General features: G+C 42.5%; 1 protein-coding gene across 11 annotated transcripts in view; it reads left to right on the forward strand.

The window, feature by feature from the left end:
- KANSL3 (KAT8 regulatory NSL complex subunit 3) overlaps positions 1 to 19,683 on the forward strand; it is a 43,130-nt gene that overhangs the window by 12,173 nt on the left and 11,274 nt on the right. For 7 of the 11 annotated variants that reach the window (XM_043603252.1, XM_043603253.1, XM_043603251.1 and 4 more), the window contains 16 exons: positions 2,204 to 2,294; positions 2,421 to 2,606; positions 8,270 to 8,401; positions 8,652 to 8,768; positions 9,016 to 9,117; positions 9,221 to 9,292; positions 10,429 to 10,503; positions 10,680 to 10,837; positions 13,097 to 13,160; positions 13,598 to 13,798; positions 14,005 to 14,161; positions 15,699 to 15,776; positions 17,386 to 17,577; positions 18,154 to 18,238; positions 18,672 to 18,799; positions 19,454 to 19,563. In XM_043603252.1, the coding sequence (XP_043459187.1) occupies positions 2,204 to 2,294; positions 2,421 to 2,606; positions 8,270 to 8,401; positions 8,652 to 8,768; positions 9,016 to 9,117; positions 9,221 to 9,292; positions 10,429 to 10,503; positions 10,680 to 10,837; positions 13,097 to 13,160; positions 13,598 to 13,798; positions 14,005 to 14,161; positions 15,699 to 15,776; positions 17,386 to 17,577; positions 18,154 to 18,238; positions 18,672 to 18,799; positions 19,454 to 19,563 (1,948 nt within the window). Of the gene's footprint in view, positions 1 to 921; positions 966 to 2,203; positions 2,295 to 2,420; positions 2,607 to 8,269; positions 8,402 to 8,651; positions 8,769 to 9,015; positions 9,118 to 9,220; positions 9,293 to 10,428; positions 10,504 to 10,679; positions 10,838 to 13,096; positions 13,161 to 13,597; positions 13,799 to 14,004; positions 14,162 to 15,698; positions 15,777 to 17,385; positions 17,578 to 18,153; positions 18,239 to 18,671; positions 18,800 to 19,453; positions 19,564 to 19,683 lie in introns of all 11 variants that reach the window. The other 4 variants (XM_043603255.1, XM_043603254.1, XM_043603256.1 and 1 more) reach the window with 2 other exon arrangements.

Consider the following 19,683-nt stretch of genomic DNA (forward strand, 5'->3'; position numbering starts at 1 on the left):
TCAGGGGCAGTCAGGGATGATGAGGTTGGAGAGACTGTTGGGTCTAGACTGTAAGGAGGTGGTTGTTTTCAACTGATTGAAATGGGGCCACTAAAGGCCTTTGAGCAGAGTGACATGATCTGACTTAGGTTTTTTGATTGATTTTCTTTTTCCCCCGTAATTGATTTTCCAAACTGACTTTCCAAAAGGTTGTACTAATTTATATTTCCATCAACAAACTATGGAGAGACCTATTTTCTTACATTCTCAGAACACAGAGTATTAGTAAACTTCTTAATAACTTTTAAGTCACTAAATAATAACTTCATATTTATTTAATCTTCAATAACTTTTAATAACTTTAATGTTTAATAACCTGATAACTTTGTAACTTCACCCATTTGAAAGGTGAAAAATAATGTTTTATGACTTTAATTTGCATGTTTGATTTTGAAGGGAGTTTACTTTTTTTGTGTGAACTGCCTTTTCATTTTCTTTGCCCATTGTTTTTGTTTCGAGTGTTTTGTCACTTCCTCACTAATTTTCTGGAGGCTTTTTCTATTTTAATGAAATGGCAAGTACTTTTTCCATTGCGTTTTGACTTTGTTTATGATAGTTTAGTGTTTTCCTTTACAGAAGTTTGAAATTTTTATTAATCTTTATATCTTTAATATTTATCTTTCTTTTATGGCTTCTGTTTAGGTCTTAGGTCATACTTAGAAATGTCTCGCTCATTCTGGGTAAATATATATTTGCCACTTTTTTCCTATTCCTTTTGTAACTTTATATTTTTTAATATTTAACTTTTCTACCTAGAATTTATTTTGGTATAAAGAGTGATACGTAGGTGTCCAGATTTTCTTCTTCCTTTTGGCTAGTGGTCATCTCAGCGCTACTTACTTTAACCCTACTGATTGAAATGCTGCTATGATCTCATTCCAGGTTCTCATTTGGGTCTGGCATCCACTTAAATTGTTTTTTTAAAGGTAACTTCATCACCAGTTTTTTTGTGTGTGTGTGGTTTGTTTTTTTTTTTTTTTTAAGGCAGTGGGAGTTAATAAATATTGACTGGGCATCTATTACTTTCTCTTAATCTCTTTACGAAGATTACTGACCAGAGTTGGGAGTATCAGAGTCATTAAGATTGCCAGGAATGGGCTGAAGGAGGCTTTAAAAGCCCCTTGCAATGAGGTGTGATGAGATGGGAACAAGAGCAGGAGGACTAGTTTCTAATTGCAGGGAGTTTACAGCTAAGTTGGAGGACAATACACAAAGCCTTCCCTAATCAAAGTAGAAGTGTGTATGCCAGTGGCATGGAAGGATGGTTCAGTACTAACTTACATGGAACAGACCATTCAAAAGTTAATTTGCTAATTGTGTAGTATACAGAAAAATATTAAAAATATACACAGAAAAGGGAGAGAGGTAGTGTGGGGTGGAATATTAGGGAGTGGAGAAAAGCGTCATCTGTTATATTCCTAAAGCATTATTTTTGGGGTGCCTGGGTGGCTCAGTTAGCTAAGCATCCAATTCTTGATCTCAGCTCAGGTCTTGATCTCAGGATTGTGAATTCAAGCCTTGTGTTGGGGTCCACACTGGGCGTGAAGACTACTTTAAAAAAGAAAGCTAATTTATTATTTATTTATTTATTTATTTATTTATTTATTTATTTATGTTTTTTAAAGTAATCTCTACACCCGCCGTGGGGCTCAAACTCACAACCCCGAGATTGAAAGTCACACGCTCTACCGACTAAGCCACCTAGACGCCCCCTAAAGCTAATTAAAATAGGCCTCTTATCTTACTCTGAGGTTTTAGTACACTAAAATGCTTGTTCATGCTGTCTTTTTTTGTGAAATATTAAACTCTTGAAACTCTTGAAATTCAAATATATTTGTGCAGTGGTGCCATGCTTTTATTAGTGGATTATTTTAGCCTCTAGATAATTAGCTTTGCTAGCCCTGAAAAAATTTCACTCATAACTGGTTTTGACTTGTAGTATATATATTAATATAAATGTAAACTAAGGTGACTTATGGGCAGGATTGGGACCAGAATCTAGGTCTTGTGCTTTAGCTCAGTGGTCTTAGATTAAAGCTGCTTTGAGTTATATTGTTTCACAGTGGAGACAAAAAAAAAAAAAGTGGCGTAATCTTTGTACAGTGTACTTGCATGAGGAGTGTCTCCGGAGTTTGACTTTAATTTCTCAGAGTTTCTCTTATAGGACTGGTTGGACAATGGCCCAGAACAAGCTCTTTAACAAGATCCTCAAAGCCCTGCAGTCTGACCGGCTTGCCCGCTTGGCCAATGAAGGGGTAAGACTCTAGAAGGGCTCTGCCTTGTTCAGCCTTACTGGCTGACTACCTTGACGATCCCCCTACCTACTCCAGTTGTTAATAAGGTGGCCCTTCACGTGTTATCACTTCACTTACATCATCCAGGCTTGCAATGAGCCAGTACTACGCCGTGTTGCTGTGGACAAGTGTGCGAGGAGAGTGCGGCAGGCTCTCGCAAGCGTGAGCTGGGACACCAAGCTGATCCAGTGGCTGCATACCACCCTGGTGGAGACCTTGAGTCTGCCCATGCTGGCTGCCTACCTGGATGCTTTGCAGACACTGAAAGGGAAGGTAAGGCTGTGATTGGCATCTGTCCTGTCCTGGGGTAGCAGTCTCTGCTGTGGGTTCAGGAAGTGGGGTTGGGCAAGGTCACTGCCTCGTCAGCCTGGAGGACATGACTGAAGCTAAATAGGAGACGTGTTATCATTTCATGTTTTGTGTGGTGTAAATGTCTTCAGTCCTGCTGTCTCCAGGATGGAGCGTAGGGCTTGAAAACCAAAATGTACTTTAGCCTCTCTAGTCCTGTCTGCAGCTGGTGGTTTGAGTCACCTCTGAGGTCAGATGAGAAAAGAATTACCACAGAGGAGACAAAGGACTTAACAGGGAGGCGTGTTGAGAAGGAGGCAAGAAGCCAACTTAGCTGTTTGGAGTACAGGATTGCAGAGTGGGGAGTTTTCCAGAGCACTGTCCATTCTAGGCTGCGCTCTCAGCAGTGGTTCCTCTATTCTCAGATTCTTCTTAGACTATCAGGTTCTGTCTAAAATTTTTTAAAATTTATTTTTTATTTTTATTATTGAAGCATAATTGGGATATAGTTTCAGGTGTGCAGCATAGTTTCTTGACAATTCTGTACATTACTCAAGTGTTCCCCACAGTAAGTGTAGTCACCATCTGTCACCATAGAATGTTATTATAGTGTTATTGACTATATTTCCTATGCTGTACTTTTCGTCTCTTGTGACTTAATTTATTTTATAATTGGAAGTTGCATCTCTTAATCCCCTTCACCTATTTCGCCTGTCCCCCAACTGTCTTTCCTCTGGCAACCACCAGTTCTTGTATTTATGAGTCTGTTTTGTAGCTTGTTCATTTGTTTTTTAGATTCCACATATAAGTGGAATCACTTGGTGTTTGTCTTTCTCTGACTTACTTCACTTAGCATAATATCCTCCAGGTCCATCCATGTTGTCACAGATGGCAGAATCTCATTCTTTTTCATGGCTGAGTATATTCCATTATATATATACCACATCATCTTTATCCATTCATCTGTTGGTGGGTACTTGGTTGCTTGCATACCTTAGTTATTACAAATAATGCTGTAGTGAACATAGGGGTGCTTATTATATCTTTTCAAATTAGTGTTTTCTTTTTCTTTCTTTTTTTTAATGTTTATTTGTTTTGAGAGAGAGTGTGTGCGAGCAGGGGAGAGTCAGGAGAGTGGGGGGGGGGGGAGAGAGAGAATCCCAAGTAGGCTCCATGCTCAGTGCCGAGCCCAGCATGGGGCTTGATCCCACGACTATGAGATCATGACCTGAACTGAAATCAAGAGTTGGACTCTTAACTGACTGAGCTAACCAGGCACTCCAGTGTTTTCATTTTCTTTGGATAAATACCCAGCAGTGAATTTCTGGTTCATATGGTAATTCTATTTTTAATTTTTTGAGGAACCTCCATATTGTTTTCCCCAGTGGTTGCACCAATTTACATTCCCACCAATAGTGCACACAAGGGTTCCCTTATCACCACATCCTTGCCAACACTTGTTATTTTTTGTCATTTTGATGTTAGCCATTCTGATTGGTATAAGGTGGTGAGTCCTTGTGGTTTTAATTTGCATTTCCCTCATGGTTAGTGATGTTGAGCATCTTTTCATGTGTTTATTGGCCATGTGCATGACTTCTTTGGTAAAGTATTCAGGTCCTCTGCCCATTTTTTAATTGGGTTATTTATTTTTTGGTGTTGAGTTGCATAAGTTCTTTATATATTTTGGATACTAACTCCTTATCAGATCTATCATTTGCAAATATCTTCTCCCATTTAGGAGGTTGCCTTTTCGTTTTGTTGATGGTTTCTTTTGCTGTGCAAACCCTTTTTATTTTGGTGTAATCCCAATAGTTTATTTTTGCTTTTGTTTTTCTTGCCTGAGGGAACATATCCATAATTATGTTGTTAAGGTCAGTGTCCAAGAGATTACTGCCTATAGTTTCTTCCTTCCTTCCTTCCTTCCTTCCTTCCTTCCTTCCTTCCTTCCTTCCTTCCTTCCTTCCTGTAATGTTTGTTTTTGAGAGAGAGAGAGAGAGAATAGGGGAGGGGCAAAGAGAGAGGGAGACACAGAATCTGAAGCAGGCTCCAGGCTCTGAGCTGTCAGCACAGAGCCTGATGCTGGGCTTGAACCCACGAACTGTGAGGTCATGACCTGAGCTGAAGTCAGACACTTAACTGACTGAGCCACTCAGGCGCCCCTGTGATTTCTTCTAGGAGTTTTGTGGTTTCAGATCTCACATTTAGATCTTTAATCCATTTTAAATTTATTTTTGTGTATGGTATAAGAAAGTGGTCCAGTTTCATTCTTTTGCATGTAGCTGGTTTTCTCAACATAATTTGTTGAAGAGACTGTATTTGCCCCATTGTATTCTTGCCTTTGTCATAGAGTAATTGATTATATAAGCATAGGTTTATTTCTGGGTTGTCTATTCTGTTTCATTGACCCATGTGTCTGTTTTTATGCCTCAATCATACTGTTTTGATTGCCATTGCCTGATAATATAGTTTGAAATCAGGGAGCATGATGTGTCTAGCTTTTGTTCTTTCTCATGATTGCTTTGGATATTTGGTGGGTTTTTTTTTTTGTGGTTCCATACAAATTTTAGGGTTGTGCTATTTCTGTGAAAAGTCCTGTTGGAATTTAATAGGTATTGCATTGAATCTGCAGATTGCTTTGGGTATTTTGGATATTTTAACAACATTCTTCCAATCTGTGAGCAAAAATATCTGTTTGTGTCTTTTTCAGTTTCTTTCATTAACGTCTTACATTTTTCAGTGCACATGTCTTTCACTTCCCTGGTTAAATTTATTCCTAGGTATTTTATTCTTTTTGATACAGTTGTAAGCAGGATTGTCTTTTAAATTTCTCTTTCTGCTAGTTAGTTATTAGTGTATAGAAATGTGATAGATGTTTGTATATCGATTTTGTATCCTGAAACTTTACTGAATTTGTTTATTAGTTCTTTTTTTTAATTAAATTAAATTTTTAAAATTTATATCCAAGTTAGCATATAGTGCAACAATGATTTCAGAGGTAGATTCCTTAATGCCCTTTACCCATTTAGCCCATCCTCCCTCCCACAATCCCTCCAGTAACCCTCTGTTTGTTCTCCATATTTAAGAGTCTCTCATGTTTCGTCCCCCTCCCTGTTTTTATATTATTTTTGCTTCCCTTCCCTTGTGTTCATCTGTTCTGTGTCTTAAAGTCCTCATATGAATGAAGTCATATGACATTTGTCTTTCTCTGATTTCCCTTAGCATGATACCCTTTAGTTCCATCCACATAGTGGATGACGCTTAACTGACTTGCAAATGGCAAGATTTTATTCTTTTTGATTGCTGAGTAACTCCACTATATGTATATGTGTGTGTGTGTATACACACACACACACACACACACACACACACACACATCTTCTTTATCCATTCATCTATTGATGGACATTTGGGCTCTTTCCATACTTTGGCTTTGTTGATAGTGCTGCTATAAACATTGGGGTGTCTACGTCCCTTTGAAACAGCATACCTGTATCCCTTGGATAAATACCTAGTAGTGCAATTGCTGGGTCATAGGGTAGTTCTATTTTTAATTCTTTCAGGAGCCTCCAGACTGTTTCCCAGGGTGGCTGCACCAGTTTGCATTCGCACCAGCAGTGCAAAAGAGATCCTCTCACTCCACATCCTTGCCAACATCTGTTGTTGCCTGAGTTGTTAATGTTAGCCATTCTGACAGGTGTGAGGTGGTATCTCGTTGTGGTTTTGATTTGTATTTCCCTGATGATGAGTGATGTTGAATATTTTTTCATGTGTCGGTTGGCCATCTAGATATCTTCTTTGGAGAAGTCTATTCATGTCTTTTGCCCATTTCTTCACTGGATTGTTTTTTGGGTGTTGAATTTGATAAGTTCTTTATAGATTTTGGATACTAGCCCTTTATCTGAGATGTTTGCAAATATCTTCTCCCATTCTGTCAGTTGCCTTTTAGTTTTGCTGATTGTTTCCTTCACTGTGCAGAAGGTTTTTATTTTGATGAGGTCCCAATAGTTCATTTTTGCTTTTGTTTCCTTTGCCTCTGGAGATGTGTTGAAGTAAGAAGTAAGAAGGTCAAACAGGTTTTTGCTTGCTTTCTCCTTGAGGATTCTGATGGCTTCCTGCCTTACATTTAGGTCTTTCATCCATTTTGAGTTTATTTTTGTGTATGGTTGAGAAAGTGGTCCAGGTTCATTCTTCTGCATGTCGCCGTCCAGTTTTCCCAGAAGCACTTGCTGCTTTATTCCATTGGATATTCTTTCCTGCTTCGTCAAAGATTAGTTGACCATACGTTTGTGTGTCCATTTCTGGGTTCTCTGTTCTGTTCCATTGATCTGAGTGTCTGTTTTTGTGCCATGAATTTGTTTATTAGTTCTAACAGCTTTTTGGTGGAGTCGTTAGGGTTTTCTGTATATAATATGTCATCTACAAATAGTGACAGTTTTACTTCTTCGTTTCTACTTTGGATGCCTTTTATTTTTCTTGTCTAATTGCTCTAGATAGGACTAATAGTAATACTGCGTTGAATAAAAGTAGTAAGAGTGGGCATTCTTATCTTGTTCCTGATCTTAGAAGAAATCTCTTAGCTTTTCACTATTGGGTATGGTGTTAGCTGTGGATTGACCTTTTATAACCCACATCACCATTGTACTTTTCATTGTCCAGTTTCTCAAAACCTTTTTGTTTTTCTAAAGACTACCTTTAACATTAAAAAATTTTTCCTTTTCCCTAGGTCACTTTGACCTTTTGTGGGTAATGTGAAATTCCCAGAGATATTTCTTCTCAGTGTAAGCATTAGAATGTCTGAAACTTATATTTTTACACATCTGTGAGGTCACATTTCTGGTGAATAGTGAAAAATAGGATAGAGTATAAATCACAATATACACAATACATAAGTTATATTATTTTGAACACAATAACAGATTTCCTTAATATGCCAAAGTTTGAAGGCAGTATTCTAGATGAAAATGCAGATTTAAAAAAAAATTTTTATAAAATCAGTATGTTCATTGAAGAAATTTAGAAAATACAGCAATCTAAAAAGGGAAGAGCTGTCCATAACTCCATAAATATCACTATTAATATTTTGTCATATTTTCTAACAGCACTTTTTCTCTATTTTATTTTTAATATTTTAGTAAAGTTGTGTTCCTGTGTTACTACAAATTCTTTTAAATATCTTAAATTAACCCTTAATATCTAGTTATATGGATAATTTGCTTAACCACTCTTATAGATATATTTAGGTTGTTTCATCTTTTTGATTATTATTGAGAGAGAATTTATCTTTTGCATTCCCCCCCCCCCCCCCCCCCCCCCACGAACCCTATATGTGTGTGTTTGTGGTTTTGATATATTTTGTTGGGAAAGGTTCTCAGAAGTAGAATCCTTTGGGAAAGCGATAGGAATGAATTTAAGTCTCTTGATGCATATCACTGGGGTCCTTTCCAGAGGATTGTATCCATTTACCTTCAGTGATGGGAGACATACTTTTCAACTATCCACTTATTTGTACTTTTGCCCCTGAGTAAAGTTTGAGAGGCTTAGTTGAAGTCTGTCTGTGGCTCATAATGGGGTTCTGTCCTCCCACCCTATTACTGTTGGTGGACAGGTCTCTTGCTTCACACTGGAAGCATCTTTGCTTTTGCTTTTAGATCCCTACTTTGATTGACCGGATGCTTGTGTCATCTAACACGAAGACTGGGGCTGCAGGAGCTGAGGCCTTGTCCCTCCTGTTGAAGAGGCCCTGGGATCCTGCTGTGGGGGTGCTTTCTCATAACAAACCAGTAAGTTAGAGCAGCTCAAAACTTAACTTTGGCCCATGAAGTTTTTAGAATCCAGTCTCAGAATCTTAGCAAGAGGGTAATAAATGACTTGTTTAACTTTTCCCATTAATAACTGGTTGTGTATACTGCTTAGCATAGTTTCATAAGGAAATTAGCATTGGTTGGGATAAGAAAGGTATTGGGATACTTGGGATTTTGTGGAGCAGCACCTCTTCCTCACTGGTTCTCTGTTGGGGTTCTTTCTTCTTAGAGCAAACTCCCTGGCTCTCCTCTCATTCTCATTGCGTCCTCTGGGCCTTCTAGCTCCGTGTTCCCCACCTCACGCCGCCACCGCTTCTGGCAATCTCAGCTATCCTGCTTAGGCAAGGTATGTGTGGGAATAAGCGGAACTGTCTCCTGGGTGGACATAGAGGCTTGGAGGACTAAGCAGACAGAATGCAGGAGGGGATCAAAATGGATGGACTTAAATGTTGAGCATCCCCTCCACTCTCTTTTGGTTTTTAATTTGAATGGTGCTTATCCAAGGTTGAAGAGATTTAGGGTAGGTTAGGCAGAATTGAGAGAAGATTTGAAACTAACTTCTGCTGGTATGGCTGCCACTTTCTTTCCTTTAGGTCATCCCTGTAGCCACCCATCTGCTGAACAATGGTAGTGGAGTAGGAGTTCTGCAGTGTCTTGAGCATATGATTGGGGCAGTGAGAAGCAAAGTGCTGGAGGTGAGAATGCCCTCAGTTCACTGGGGCACACCCAGCGTTCTGGGGTTGTTCTGCACCCAGCTATAGCCTCCTGTCTTACTGTCTGCTTTCTCTTCCCGCAAAGATTCACAGCCATTTCCCCCACAAACCCATTATCTTGATTGGCTGGAATACAGGAGCATTGGTGGCCTGTCACGTAAGTAATTCCCATCTCATTTGGAAGTTGTCTTATAATAGATACTAGTACTGCTGATTGCTACCCCTGAGTTCTTTTTTATGTTCCAGGCACTGTGCTAGATGATCTGCCTACATAAATGCATTTTAAAGTGTAGAAGATGATTTTTTAACTTTACTGTAAAAATTTTAAGCAGAAACTTAAAAGGAGAATAGTCCTATAATAAACCCTGTGAGCCCCTCACCCAGCGTTACCAGTGATTAACTTACGATCAGGCTCCTTTCATCTTACTCCTGCCCACTTTCTCTTTCCTCCGATTATTTTGAAGAAAATCCCAAATGTCATTTCATTTATATATATTTCAGCATGTATTTCTGAAAAAAATATTCTTCCCCCACCCCCAAATGTAAATACTATTCTCTCACCTAAAAAAAAAAAACAAAAAAAACCCACCAAAAAAATGATAATTGTAACAGGCATAAATTTTAATAGCTTTGGAATTTGATGTTGTGTTCATATTCTATGCCTTTCTAAGACATCAGGGAACCTTTTCTTTATTATTTTATGTACATTAGCTTGTGTAAGTGTCCCTGACCTGTCCAAAGCCCCAGTTTTCAAGTGGATCAAATAAGCGATGTCTGTGTTGCTTCATGTCGTCTGGTTAAGTATGACATCCAGGGCCACCAGAAGAAGAGGGCTATCTCCCTAAACTCCCTGGTCCTGGGAATGGCAGAATTTAGTCAGCGACTGCAAGTGCCTGGGAGCTAACTATTAAATTCAAAAAGGAGAGATTTTCTTCATGTAAGGAAGAAGAACAATATTTGTGTTCTCCTGATTGCATTTGCTATTAGTGGAGGAAAAAGTGAACAAGACATTAGTATAGAGAATTGGTAGGATTGGAAGCACTGAACTTCCCATCCTGTGGTTCAGCCCTCTACTGGGATCCTCTCAGGGCTTCAGTTCTCCAGGTGGTACAGTGTATCTTGTGCCCTGTGCTCTTACTGCTGCCACTATGGCTGGTACCCTTGAGGATTAGGACTGGTGGGGAGGAGATGGGAATAGCTGGTAGGTCTGGACCACCTCCGGACTCTGGGTGGTAGCTCTGGATGTAGCTACAGTGAAGTTGACCTTGAGACAAACTTTTGTATTATTTCCAGGTGTCAGTGATGGAGTATGTCACTGCAGTTGTCTGCCTTGGGTTTCCTTTACTTACTGTGGATGGTCCCAGAGGGGTAAGCATGGGGTGTAGCTGATTGCTGGGTCATTGGCTGGTAAGGGTAAGGGGGTGCATACCTCACCCAAACTGGTTAGTGACTGTAGTTGCCAGGCTGACTCCCCTCAGTGGACTTGCCAGGTCAGTGCACAGTGAATAGTAATTGGCTGATAGTAAAATTTATACATGTTTTAGGATGTGGATGATCCCCTCTTGGATATGAAGACTCCAGTCCTCTTTGTCATTGGGCAGAATTCCTTGCAGTGTCATCCTGAAGCCATGGAGGATTTCCGGGAGAAGATTCGAGCTGAGAACAGCTTGGTGGTAGTTGGGGGAGCTGACGATAATCTCAGGTGCGTAGGTTCTCCCAGAGCTGTGAGAGAGCCATGTTACAGTGTTGGAGAGATGCCTGTGAAGTGATGATGTAACTATAGACTAAATCTGCTTCCGTGAAAATGGGAACTGTTTTACATGAACTAATTCAGATTTATAAAGAGTTGCAAAAATAGTACAAAAAATTCTTACATACCCTTAACTCAGATTTCCACATGTTGATGTCTTACATATCCAAAGTATAATTATCAAAATGAGAAAATTAACATTGTATGACACTATAATCTGTAGGTGCTGATATTGTCCATTGTTTCACTGATGTCCTTTTTCTGTGCGGTATTCAGTCCAGGATCACATGTTGTTTTTAGTTGCCTTGTTTCCTCAGTCTCCATGAATTTGATACTATTCCTTAGTCTTTCATGACCTTGACATCTTAAAGACTTGTGGCCAGTTATTTTGTAGGCTGCCCCTCAATGTAGGTTTTTAACATTTTTGTGATTAGGTAGAGCATATGCATTTTTGGTAGGAATGCGAGAGGTGATAAACCCTCAGCACATCTTCTCTGGGGATACATGAAGTTGATGTGTCTTATCATAGATGGTGTTAGCCTTGATTGTGTGGTTAAGGTGGCATCTTCCAGGTTTCTCCACTGTAAAGTTACTATATTTCCCTTTGTGATTAGTAGTTACCCTATGGGAAGGAGATACTTTGAGACCTTGTGAAGGCAGTCTTGGTCACTGTGCTTTCACTGGGGTAGGCATTTTTTATATTTTCTTTCCTTACTAAGGATGTATGTGAACTTAGATTTTATTTGTATTAAGCATCCTTTTATGTATTTTGGAGTAAAAACAGCCAGAGTTTGGAAGGGGCACCTTTGGTCATTGAGATGGCCACTGGTCCCTTACAAGACTGGCTGCCTGTAGGGACTTTAATTGTGTTTTCATGAAATGTACTGAAAAAGAGATTGTGTCATTTATTGGGCTTCCTTTTTTTATATGCTCAATTTTAGAGATTTAATTTCTTAAAAACTTTCTTTAATGTTTATAATTTTGAGAGAGAGGGACCACATGAGTTGGGGGATGGGCAGAAGAGAGGGAGACACAGAATACAAAATAGGCTCTAGGCTCTGAGCTGTTAGCATAGAGGCCAGCATAGGGCTCGAACTCACCACGAGATCATGACCTGAGCCAAAGTCAGATGCTTAACTGACTGAGCTACCCAGGTGCCCCGAGATTAATTTCATTTGTGTTTTTTAGCTAGTAGCTTAAAGCAAGTATCTGCCCCCATCTGTCTTGTCAGTTTCTTACCCAGAGATGTTTTGGAGAAGTCCTGGTCTTTGTCATTTGGCAGCTTCTTTTGGGCCTAAAGCAAATGCTTTGGTTCTTAAGGTAGTGTTTTCATGTAAATTGATTGTCTTTGTTGGTCATTCAGACGTTCTTATCTGTAGAAAGGTATATTGTGTGTGTTGAGTGGCAGGGAGGGAACATGAGAGGTGGGGATACCTTCATGGAGTTGTGTCTGGAGGCTGCTTGTGAGACATATTTGCATGATGCCATGAGCATCAGCCTGAGGATTGGGAGACCTTAATTTAGTTTTGGCTGCTTTGCTAAGAAGCTTGGGTAAACTGCTTAACTTTTGGGACTCAGCGATCCTTATCTGTAAGATGAGGGTGCTACCCTAGGTTAGAGGCCAACAGCCAGTAAATTAGGGTCTCAGAATTTGGAGACTCAGAATGTTGTTCTCTACCCTGTCATTGGGGACTCTGTTTTTCTCTTTGCTGAGGCCCCCAGTCAGAAGCCAGGGCTTTTCAGACTATCTTTCAAAGAGGAGAATGCAGCCATCTGTGGCCATTTTCTCTTATCCCTTTAGAACTAACCTGTGACCACCTTTCCTCTCCTACTAATCTCATTTCAACAGCAACCAGTGATCTCAGGGTTTGGGCCTCCGTTGGGAGACTTCTAGATAAGGTCTTAGAAGTCAGATAGAGTTTATCTGTGAAGCCAAAGGTATAGGACTTCTGGAGTATACAGTCCTAGGCAATTTCCATATGTTATTTGTTTTTTTATGATGTGTTATTTTTGTAATCCTCACTATTCCATGAGTGAGGTGTTATGATTCCCCGTTTTGCAGACATGGAAACAGGTTCAGAGAGGTTGTGATAACTGCGTGAGGGCTAACGTAGTCCTCCTTCCTGAGCCTAGAAAATAACCAACACAGAAGAGAAACCCATTCTCGCTTCCATGTGATGCCATTTTCTTCTCTCTGTCTCTGTTTCTTAGAATAAGCAAAACCAAGAAGAAATCAGAGGGACTGACTCAGAGCATGGTGGACAGATGCATTCAGGTACACAGTTGCTTTATGTGTTTTTCTTAGCTAGGCTTGCCTTTCTATAACCTTTAGGCTTGATCTTGTTGGCAGCAGCCTCTTTGGCTCTGAAGGAGTATCCACTGGGGCCTCTGGTAGAACTAAATCATAAACAAAGGAAAGGGGAAATGAGAGTGACAGTCTAAGATGCATACAGAGCATCAGGGGAGAAAGAGTTTATTGGAGGAGTGAGGGAGCACAACCATTCCAGAACACCACTCCACAGAGGCCTTGGGGCATAGGCTCCTGCTGGTCTTTGACTGAGGCTTGGATTTGTGCCTGGCTCTGTGTGCCTGGAGGACTGAAGGCACACCTCACGCCAAAGGCAGGGTTGATGAAATTGAGTTAACCCTGTCGGGGAGGTTCCTATTCCCTAGACTGAAGGACTCAGCGGCCTGGGCCCCTCTTCATACTAGGATGAGATCGTGGACTTTCTGACTGGAGTGCTCACTCGCACCGAAGGGCACATGGGCTCTGAGCCTCGGGATCAGGATGCTGAGAAGAAGAAGAAGCCTCGGGATGCAGCCCGCAGAGACCTGGCCTTTGAGGTCCCTGAGCGGGGCAGTCGGCCTGCCTCACCAGCTGCCAAGCTTCCTGCCTCACCCTCAGGCTCAGAGGTAATGTAGGCAGGGAGGGAGTGCTTTTGCTGGGGAAGGAAGACTGTGGATTTGGTTCCTAGGGATGCTTGTCTACTTTGCCAGTGCTATAGGCCTTAGAGTTGCTATGAGGAGAATTCCTGACCAGGGAATTCCAGGGGACTTGATAATTAATGGTTAAATCCAAACAGCATTGGCTCAGCTCTTACTCTTCTCACCCTACTCAGGATCTTTCCAGTGTGTCCAGCAGCCCCACTTCCAGTCCCAAGACCAAAGTGACCACAGTGACCTCTGCCCAGAAGTCCAGTCAAATCGGGAGCTCTCAGCTCCTGAAGAGACATGTGCAGCGGACAGAAGCTGTGCTGACCCACAAACAAGCCCAAGGTATTGGCTCCTCCTGGCCCAGTGGCCTCTCAGGTGATCTTCTGCAGTGACATCATATGGCATTTGGAAAGTATTGACATCTGTAACTTCTGGGGCATGTGAGAGGCACCGTTTCCCACATTTCTGTTCAAACAAAATTAGGTTGAAATGAATACTGAGGATTGTTTTCAAGAGTAAGACATCACAAAAGGTCTGTGCATTAATGGGGTTGTATAGTTCCACTAATTATAGCTTTGCATTGGTGTTCTGGGGAGTTAGGCTTTATGAATGACTCCATGTGTATTTGCCTAAAAATTTTTTCTGACTCCCAGTTGGGGAAGCTACTTCTTCTGTTTTAGGCCCTGCCCAGCCACTCCTGCAATCAGGACACTCTTCAGATCATGTGGACGGGGTGATTAGCTTTATTCATCAGATTCCAGGGCAACTCAACTGGCATCATGCCCTTTCTTTGTTTCCACCTTGAAGGTTCAGCCTCCCATATTGAGACTTTCAGTGAAGTTTATCAGTCTCTCTGCAGATAGGTTTTAGAGTAGAATGGGAAATGTTTGTATGGTTGAGATCAGAGTTTGGAGAACAATGAGTGCTACTAAAGCTACAGAAAAGGGAGAGTTTTGCGGGTAGGTGGAAAAGAAACAGTGGCTCTCCCCATGCCCCCATTTTGATCCTGTTGGGCAGCCCTGAGGTAAGGCCCCTTGGTCATTGTGTGTGTATGTATCCAGGAGCATGTATCATCTGAGGTCTCACGTGCCTGGAAAGTGGCAGCACCAGAGCTGGCTGTCCAGTAGAGAGATGTAGAGATGACAGCAGGCTGATCTGCTCACTTCCCCTGTGTTTCTTTTTAGTAGAGCCAAAGGACTTAAACCCAGCCATCTTAAGAAGGTTCCCTTAAGAGTGGTGCTAACCAAGAGCACAAGTGTGTGAGGGGATCTGTGAAGGAAAAAAAAAAAAAAAAAAAAAGGAAAAAAGGCCAAGCTTCTAGTGTGCACGTGGATGGTCTGTGACCTGGATCTTCTTAAGTGGTGGCCAGAGCCAAGTTCTGGGTGGGTGGTGTTTCCATAGGCTTTTGATGAAGAGAGAACCAGTGGTTGGCTCTGCTTATGGAGGGGATAATTAGTTGAGAATCTAAGGAGTTCTTGAAGGGTGATTGGTGACCTGGGTTCGAAACAGGACCCAGAATATGGTGCAGAGCAGCAGCCCTAGCGCCCTGACTTTGACAGAGCTCAGAGGCAAGAGGGAATGATTATAGCTAACTTTTATGGAGCCCTGACTATGTGCCATGCTGTCTTCTTGGCACTTGACTTGCTATTGCTCGTTGAATCGTGGCAACGGCAAATGAAGCAGGTACATTTATTATTTTCAGTTATAGGTGATTCCATGGAATCACCATGGGAGTTAGGTTTCGAACCCATGCAGTAATTCTGGAAGGGGCCCATGATGACCATTTTCTAGAACATTTTCATATCTTTTTCTTACTCCCTCTCCTTTTCTCTTTTCTCTGGCTGGCTGTGATTCTGTAATTCTTTCTGATTCATTCCAGCACAGTTTGCTGCTTTTCTGAAACAAAATATGCTGGTGAGGAAAGCTCTTCCTCCCGGCACCTCCTCCTGTCTTTTTGGTGAGTATTGCTTTTCCTTTCACCTTTTCACGCTCTGTTCTCTGCTTCTGTCCGCTTTCCCCTCAGTTCCTTCCCCATTCTGTTTCTCATTTGTCTCTGGTTTCCTACTTTTCTTTTTCTGCCCTTTTGTCTTCAGTTCTTTTCTTGGCTGACTTCTTTTGCTTACTCCATAGTCTGCTTTTTCTCTGTACTTTCTGTTGGCCTCTCATGATTTTTCTTTTTTTTTGTCTCTTGTGGTTCTTGGCTGTGCTTCTCCTATGTGTGCCTGTGGCCCATTGCCTGTGAACCTGAGTTTCCTTGTGTGTTTTTCTCCCTGTCTCTGGTTTCCTGCTTCCATCCTGGCTGCTACAAGCACATCAGCCACTTATAATAAGCATAAAACCTGTAGCTCTTCTCCCTTTTACCCTCCTTCCTATTCTGATTTTAGTCACTGCATTTGTCCTCTAACTGGTCCTGCCAGCTGGTATTGCCCTGTGGTCCGGCGTAGCTCTCTGTGGCCCAGGCCAGGAGCCCCATCCCTGCCCGCCATCCTCATATACTACTGCTTTCCTCCCCACCCTTCCCCTGATTACCTATGCTAAGAAGAGGGACTGGAGTGGGTTTCTGGTTTTAAAAAGAAGGGGATCTCTGAGGTGTCTGGGTGGCTCAGTTGGTTAAGTGTGTGACTCTTGATCTCAGCTCAGGTCTTGATCTCAGGGTCATGAGTTTAAGCCCTACATTGGGCTCCACGCTGGGTGGGAAGCCTACTTAAAATAAAAATAAATTTAAAAAAAAGAAGGGGATCTCTGAGGAAACCTGAAGGATAACTTCAGAGTCCAGGAGGCTTGGCCATGTGCAGGATGAGTCTGTTTGATTCAGTGGAGGGGGAAGCTCATGTGTGAACAGTTGGCCTTTCTCTGTACTAGTGCAAATGACCTGGGGACTAGTTGTGACATGGACCACCATTGCCCTGTTACTTTTGGGCAGGAGCTATAAAGTTGTCTTGGCTGAGATGCTCCCTTGCCTAGTAGCCACTCAAAGCCACCCTTAATTCCTGGCAATAATCCTTCTTGTTGCCTTCATTTGGCAAGCAAATCTTCAACCTTGGGTGCTTAGGACAGAGTAGGACTCCGAGAGCCTTGTGAAAGTCTCTTTTTTTGAGAGGACTGGGTAGTGTGCTTCTCTGCTGCTGCTTTGTGGAATGTTTACTGTCCCCCAGCTCTATGATGTGAGGTTGGGCTTGAAAGAGGAAAATTATCACATTGTTTGAGTCCAGGAAGCATTGCTTATATCCACTATAGTGAGTCCTCTCTTTTTTGGTTGGCCTTCGCTAGGCAAGATCAGGGTGTCTTCTTGTTTCCTTTTTGTTTCTACCAACTCAGAGCTCCCTTCCTCCCTCAGAGCCTACTCCAGAACAGGGTAAGGGTTGGGCACGGAGCCATTCCCTGAGAGGACAAGATGGTGTCTACCACAGATGGGACCTGAGTGAGGTGGGACTGAATCATTGGCAATTGCCTTTGAAGTGTGACTTTGTATGTGACACACAGTCATGCTCTTGCTGCTACTGTCTGTCAGTGTCTCTCGGGCTTTTTTGGATTGTGGAAGACCTCACCTCAGCTCCATCTCTTAGTTCCCATTTCATCAGAACAAACGGAGGAGACAGAGAAAGAGGATCTTAGGGTCCAGCTGAAGCGCCACCATCCTTCCAGTCCTCTTCCTGGCAGCAAGACCTCCAAGCGACCGAAGATTAAGGTGTCCCTTATCTCCCAAGGGGACACAGCTGGAGGGCCTTGTACTCCTTCTCAAGGAGGAGCTCCAGAAGGTGAGTGTCTCTTCGCCTGTGTAAATAAAAACCGAGCTCTCTCAGAGCACACATCATTGCTGCCTTGGTGGCTACTTGCTGGACATCTCAGCCTGTACTTCAGTGTAAGATGTGCCTGGAGCAGAGAAGACACAAGGTAGCATGGGGGGCAAAAGTGGGCAGTGACCTGATCTGAACTAGAATAATCAGCAAGGCAGAATGAGGATCAGGGGGAGCATCCGGAGCATCATTATATTTTGTTCTCTATCAGTTTCAATTAAAGATAAAATATTTCGGCACCTGGCTGGTTCAGAGGAGCATGCAACTCTTGATCTCAGGGTCCTGAGTTTGAGCCCCACATGGAAGGTATAGAGATTACTTAAAATCTTTAGGAAAAAAATATAATAAAATATTACAGAAAGTTTAGAAAATGGAAGAAAAAATACCTCCAGCTCTCCCTATTCTACTGTTCTACTTATTCGTCATTTTTCTTCTTCCAGTCTTTGTTCATAGTATTTTGGATTTAGCCTGGGCTGTGAAACCCTGAAAGGGGCCAAGCAGGACTGACCAGTGGCCTTGGGGTTTTCTGTTTTGCAGTTGCGGGAGGGAAGCCCATCACCATGACGCTGGGGCAGGCTTCAGCAGGGCCCAAGGAGCTCACAGGGCTTCTCACCACTACCAAGTGAGTCTGTTTCTTAGCTTTTCTGGCTCTGAACCTTTCTTTTTACATTTTCTCTGGTCCATTTAGTGCTTTGGAAAGATGATAGTCTGGGTTCTGTCAGTTTTGGGAATACGACTTTTTTCTCAGTGGGATCTTTGCCCTTTTGGTGGGGGTGGGGGGTGGGGGGCAGTGCCGTGGGGCGGGGAGGGGATCAGTTCAATTCTTTTTTACTGAAAATTTGCAAAGCTTCCCATAGCTCTTGCTTTAAGGTTTGAAATCTTTATTTGAGGCCTGACTTTCAGAAGGATTAGAGACCAGATTCAGAAAGTGGAACAAAGAAAACTATAGGTTCTAGTGGCTAGAAAGCCTTGCTGGGCCCTACGACCCTCCCTGTGTTGCTGGGGTCTGCTTCCCTCCAACCTTTGAATAACGGAGCTCCTGTCTTCGTCTCCAGGTCAAATGCTTCTGAAGGGGGAGTCTCAGCCAGCCCAGCCTCCTCAGTCTCCAGCAGCACTGCACCCAGTGCCTTGCATACACTCCAGAGCCGCCTAGTGGCCACCTCTGCTGGCAGCTCCCTCCCAGGTATCTGGTAGCCCAGCATTTCCCGCCTCCCAGCAAAATCTCCTTTCAGCTGCTGCTGGAGGGTGGTCCTAGGGAAAGCAGCTGAATCTGGAGGATTCTCCTCTGGGTTGCAGGCTTTCATAGAGGCTTGATGTGAAGTTAGAATTAGCTTTAAAGTGGGAGAGTTCTTGGTCTTAATATCTACAGTGAGTAAAGAGCCCAGTGTGCAGGTAGTGTCTTTTGTACTAGAAGGAGGAGAAATAGCTGGTGGGAAGTGTATGTATTGTGTTCACTGTGGTGTTCTTAAACACATCTGATTGCAGAAAATTGGAGATTGTGCTGTACTAGCATTAGCAAGATGAGGCACCTTTCTGCCTCTTGCTTGTCTCCTCACTTTCACCACCCCACCCTACATGGGGAGGCTGGTTGCCTGAGTCCAGCAGAGCCAAGGCTGTGCAGGTGTCCTCCTTCAGGAGGACCTCCCTCTTTGCTTTGTGGCCACTGGGCTGTGTGTAGTGAAGTGTAAATCAGGTATTTGGAATTCTTTTGGCTTAAGAAGCTGTCCCCTTCCCTGGAAGGGATGGAATTTTAGTTGGTTGTTGAAGATGGATGGGTGTGGCTGCTCTTGGGATAAGGGCTTGAGCCTATATTGACATCTGTTATATCCTCTCCTAGGGGCTACATCAGCCAGCAGCCTCCTTCAAGGTCTCAGCTTCAGCTTGCAGGATATAAGCAGCAAGACCTCTGGCCTCCCAGCAAATCCTTCCCCAGGGCCAGCCCCACAGGTGCACATCTGCCTTCTGCTGGGTTGGGCAGGTGTGGGGAGGAGGCATTCTCAGTTTAGTTGGTTTTGACAGGGAAACTGGGTCTGGAATCTGGGTCAAGACAGCCTTCTGACTTCACCC

This window comes from Prionailurus bengalensis, chromosome A3, assembly GCF_016509475.1.
Source record: "Prionailurus bengalensis isolate Pbe53 chromosome A3, Fcat_Pben_1.1_paternal_pri, whole genome shotgun sequence".
NCBI classification, from domain to species: domain Eukaryota; kingdom Metazoa; phylum Chordata; class Mammalia; order Carnivora; family Felidae; genus Prionailurus; species Prionailurus bengalensis.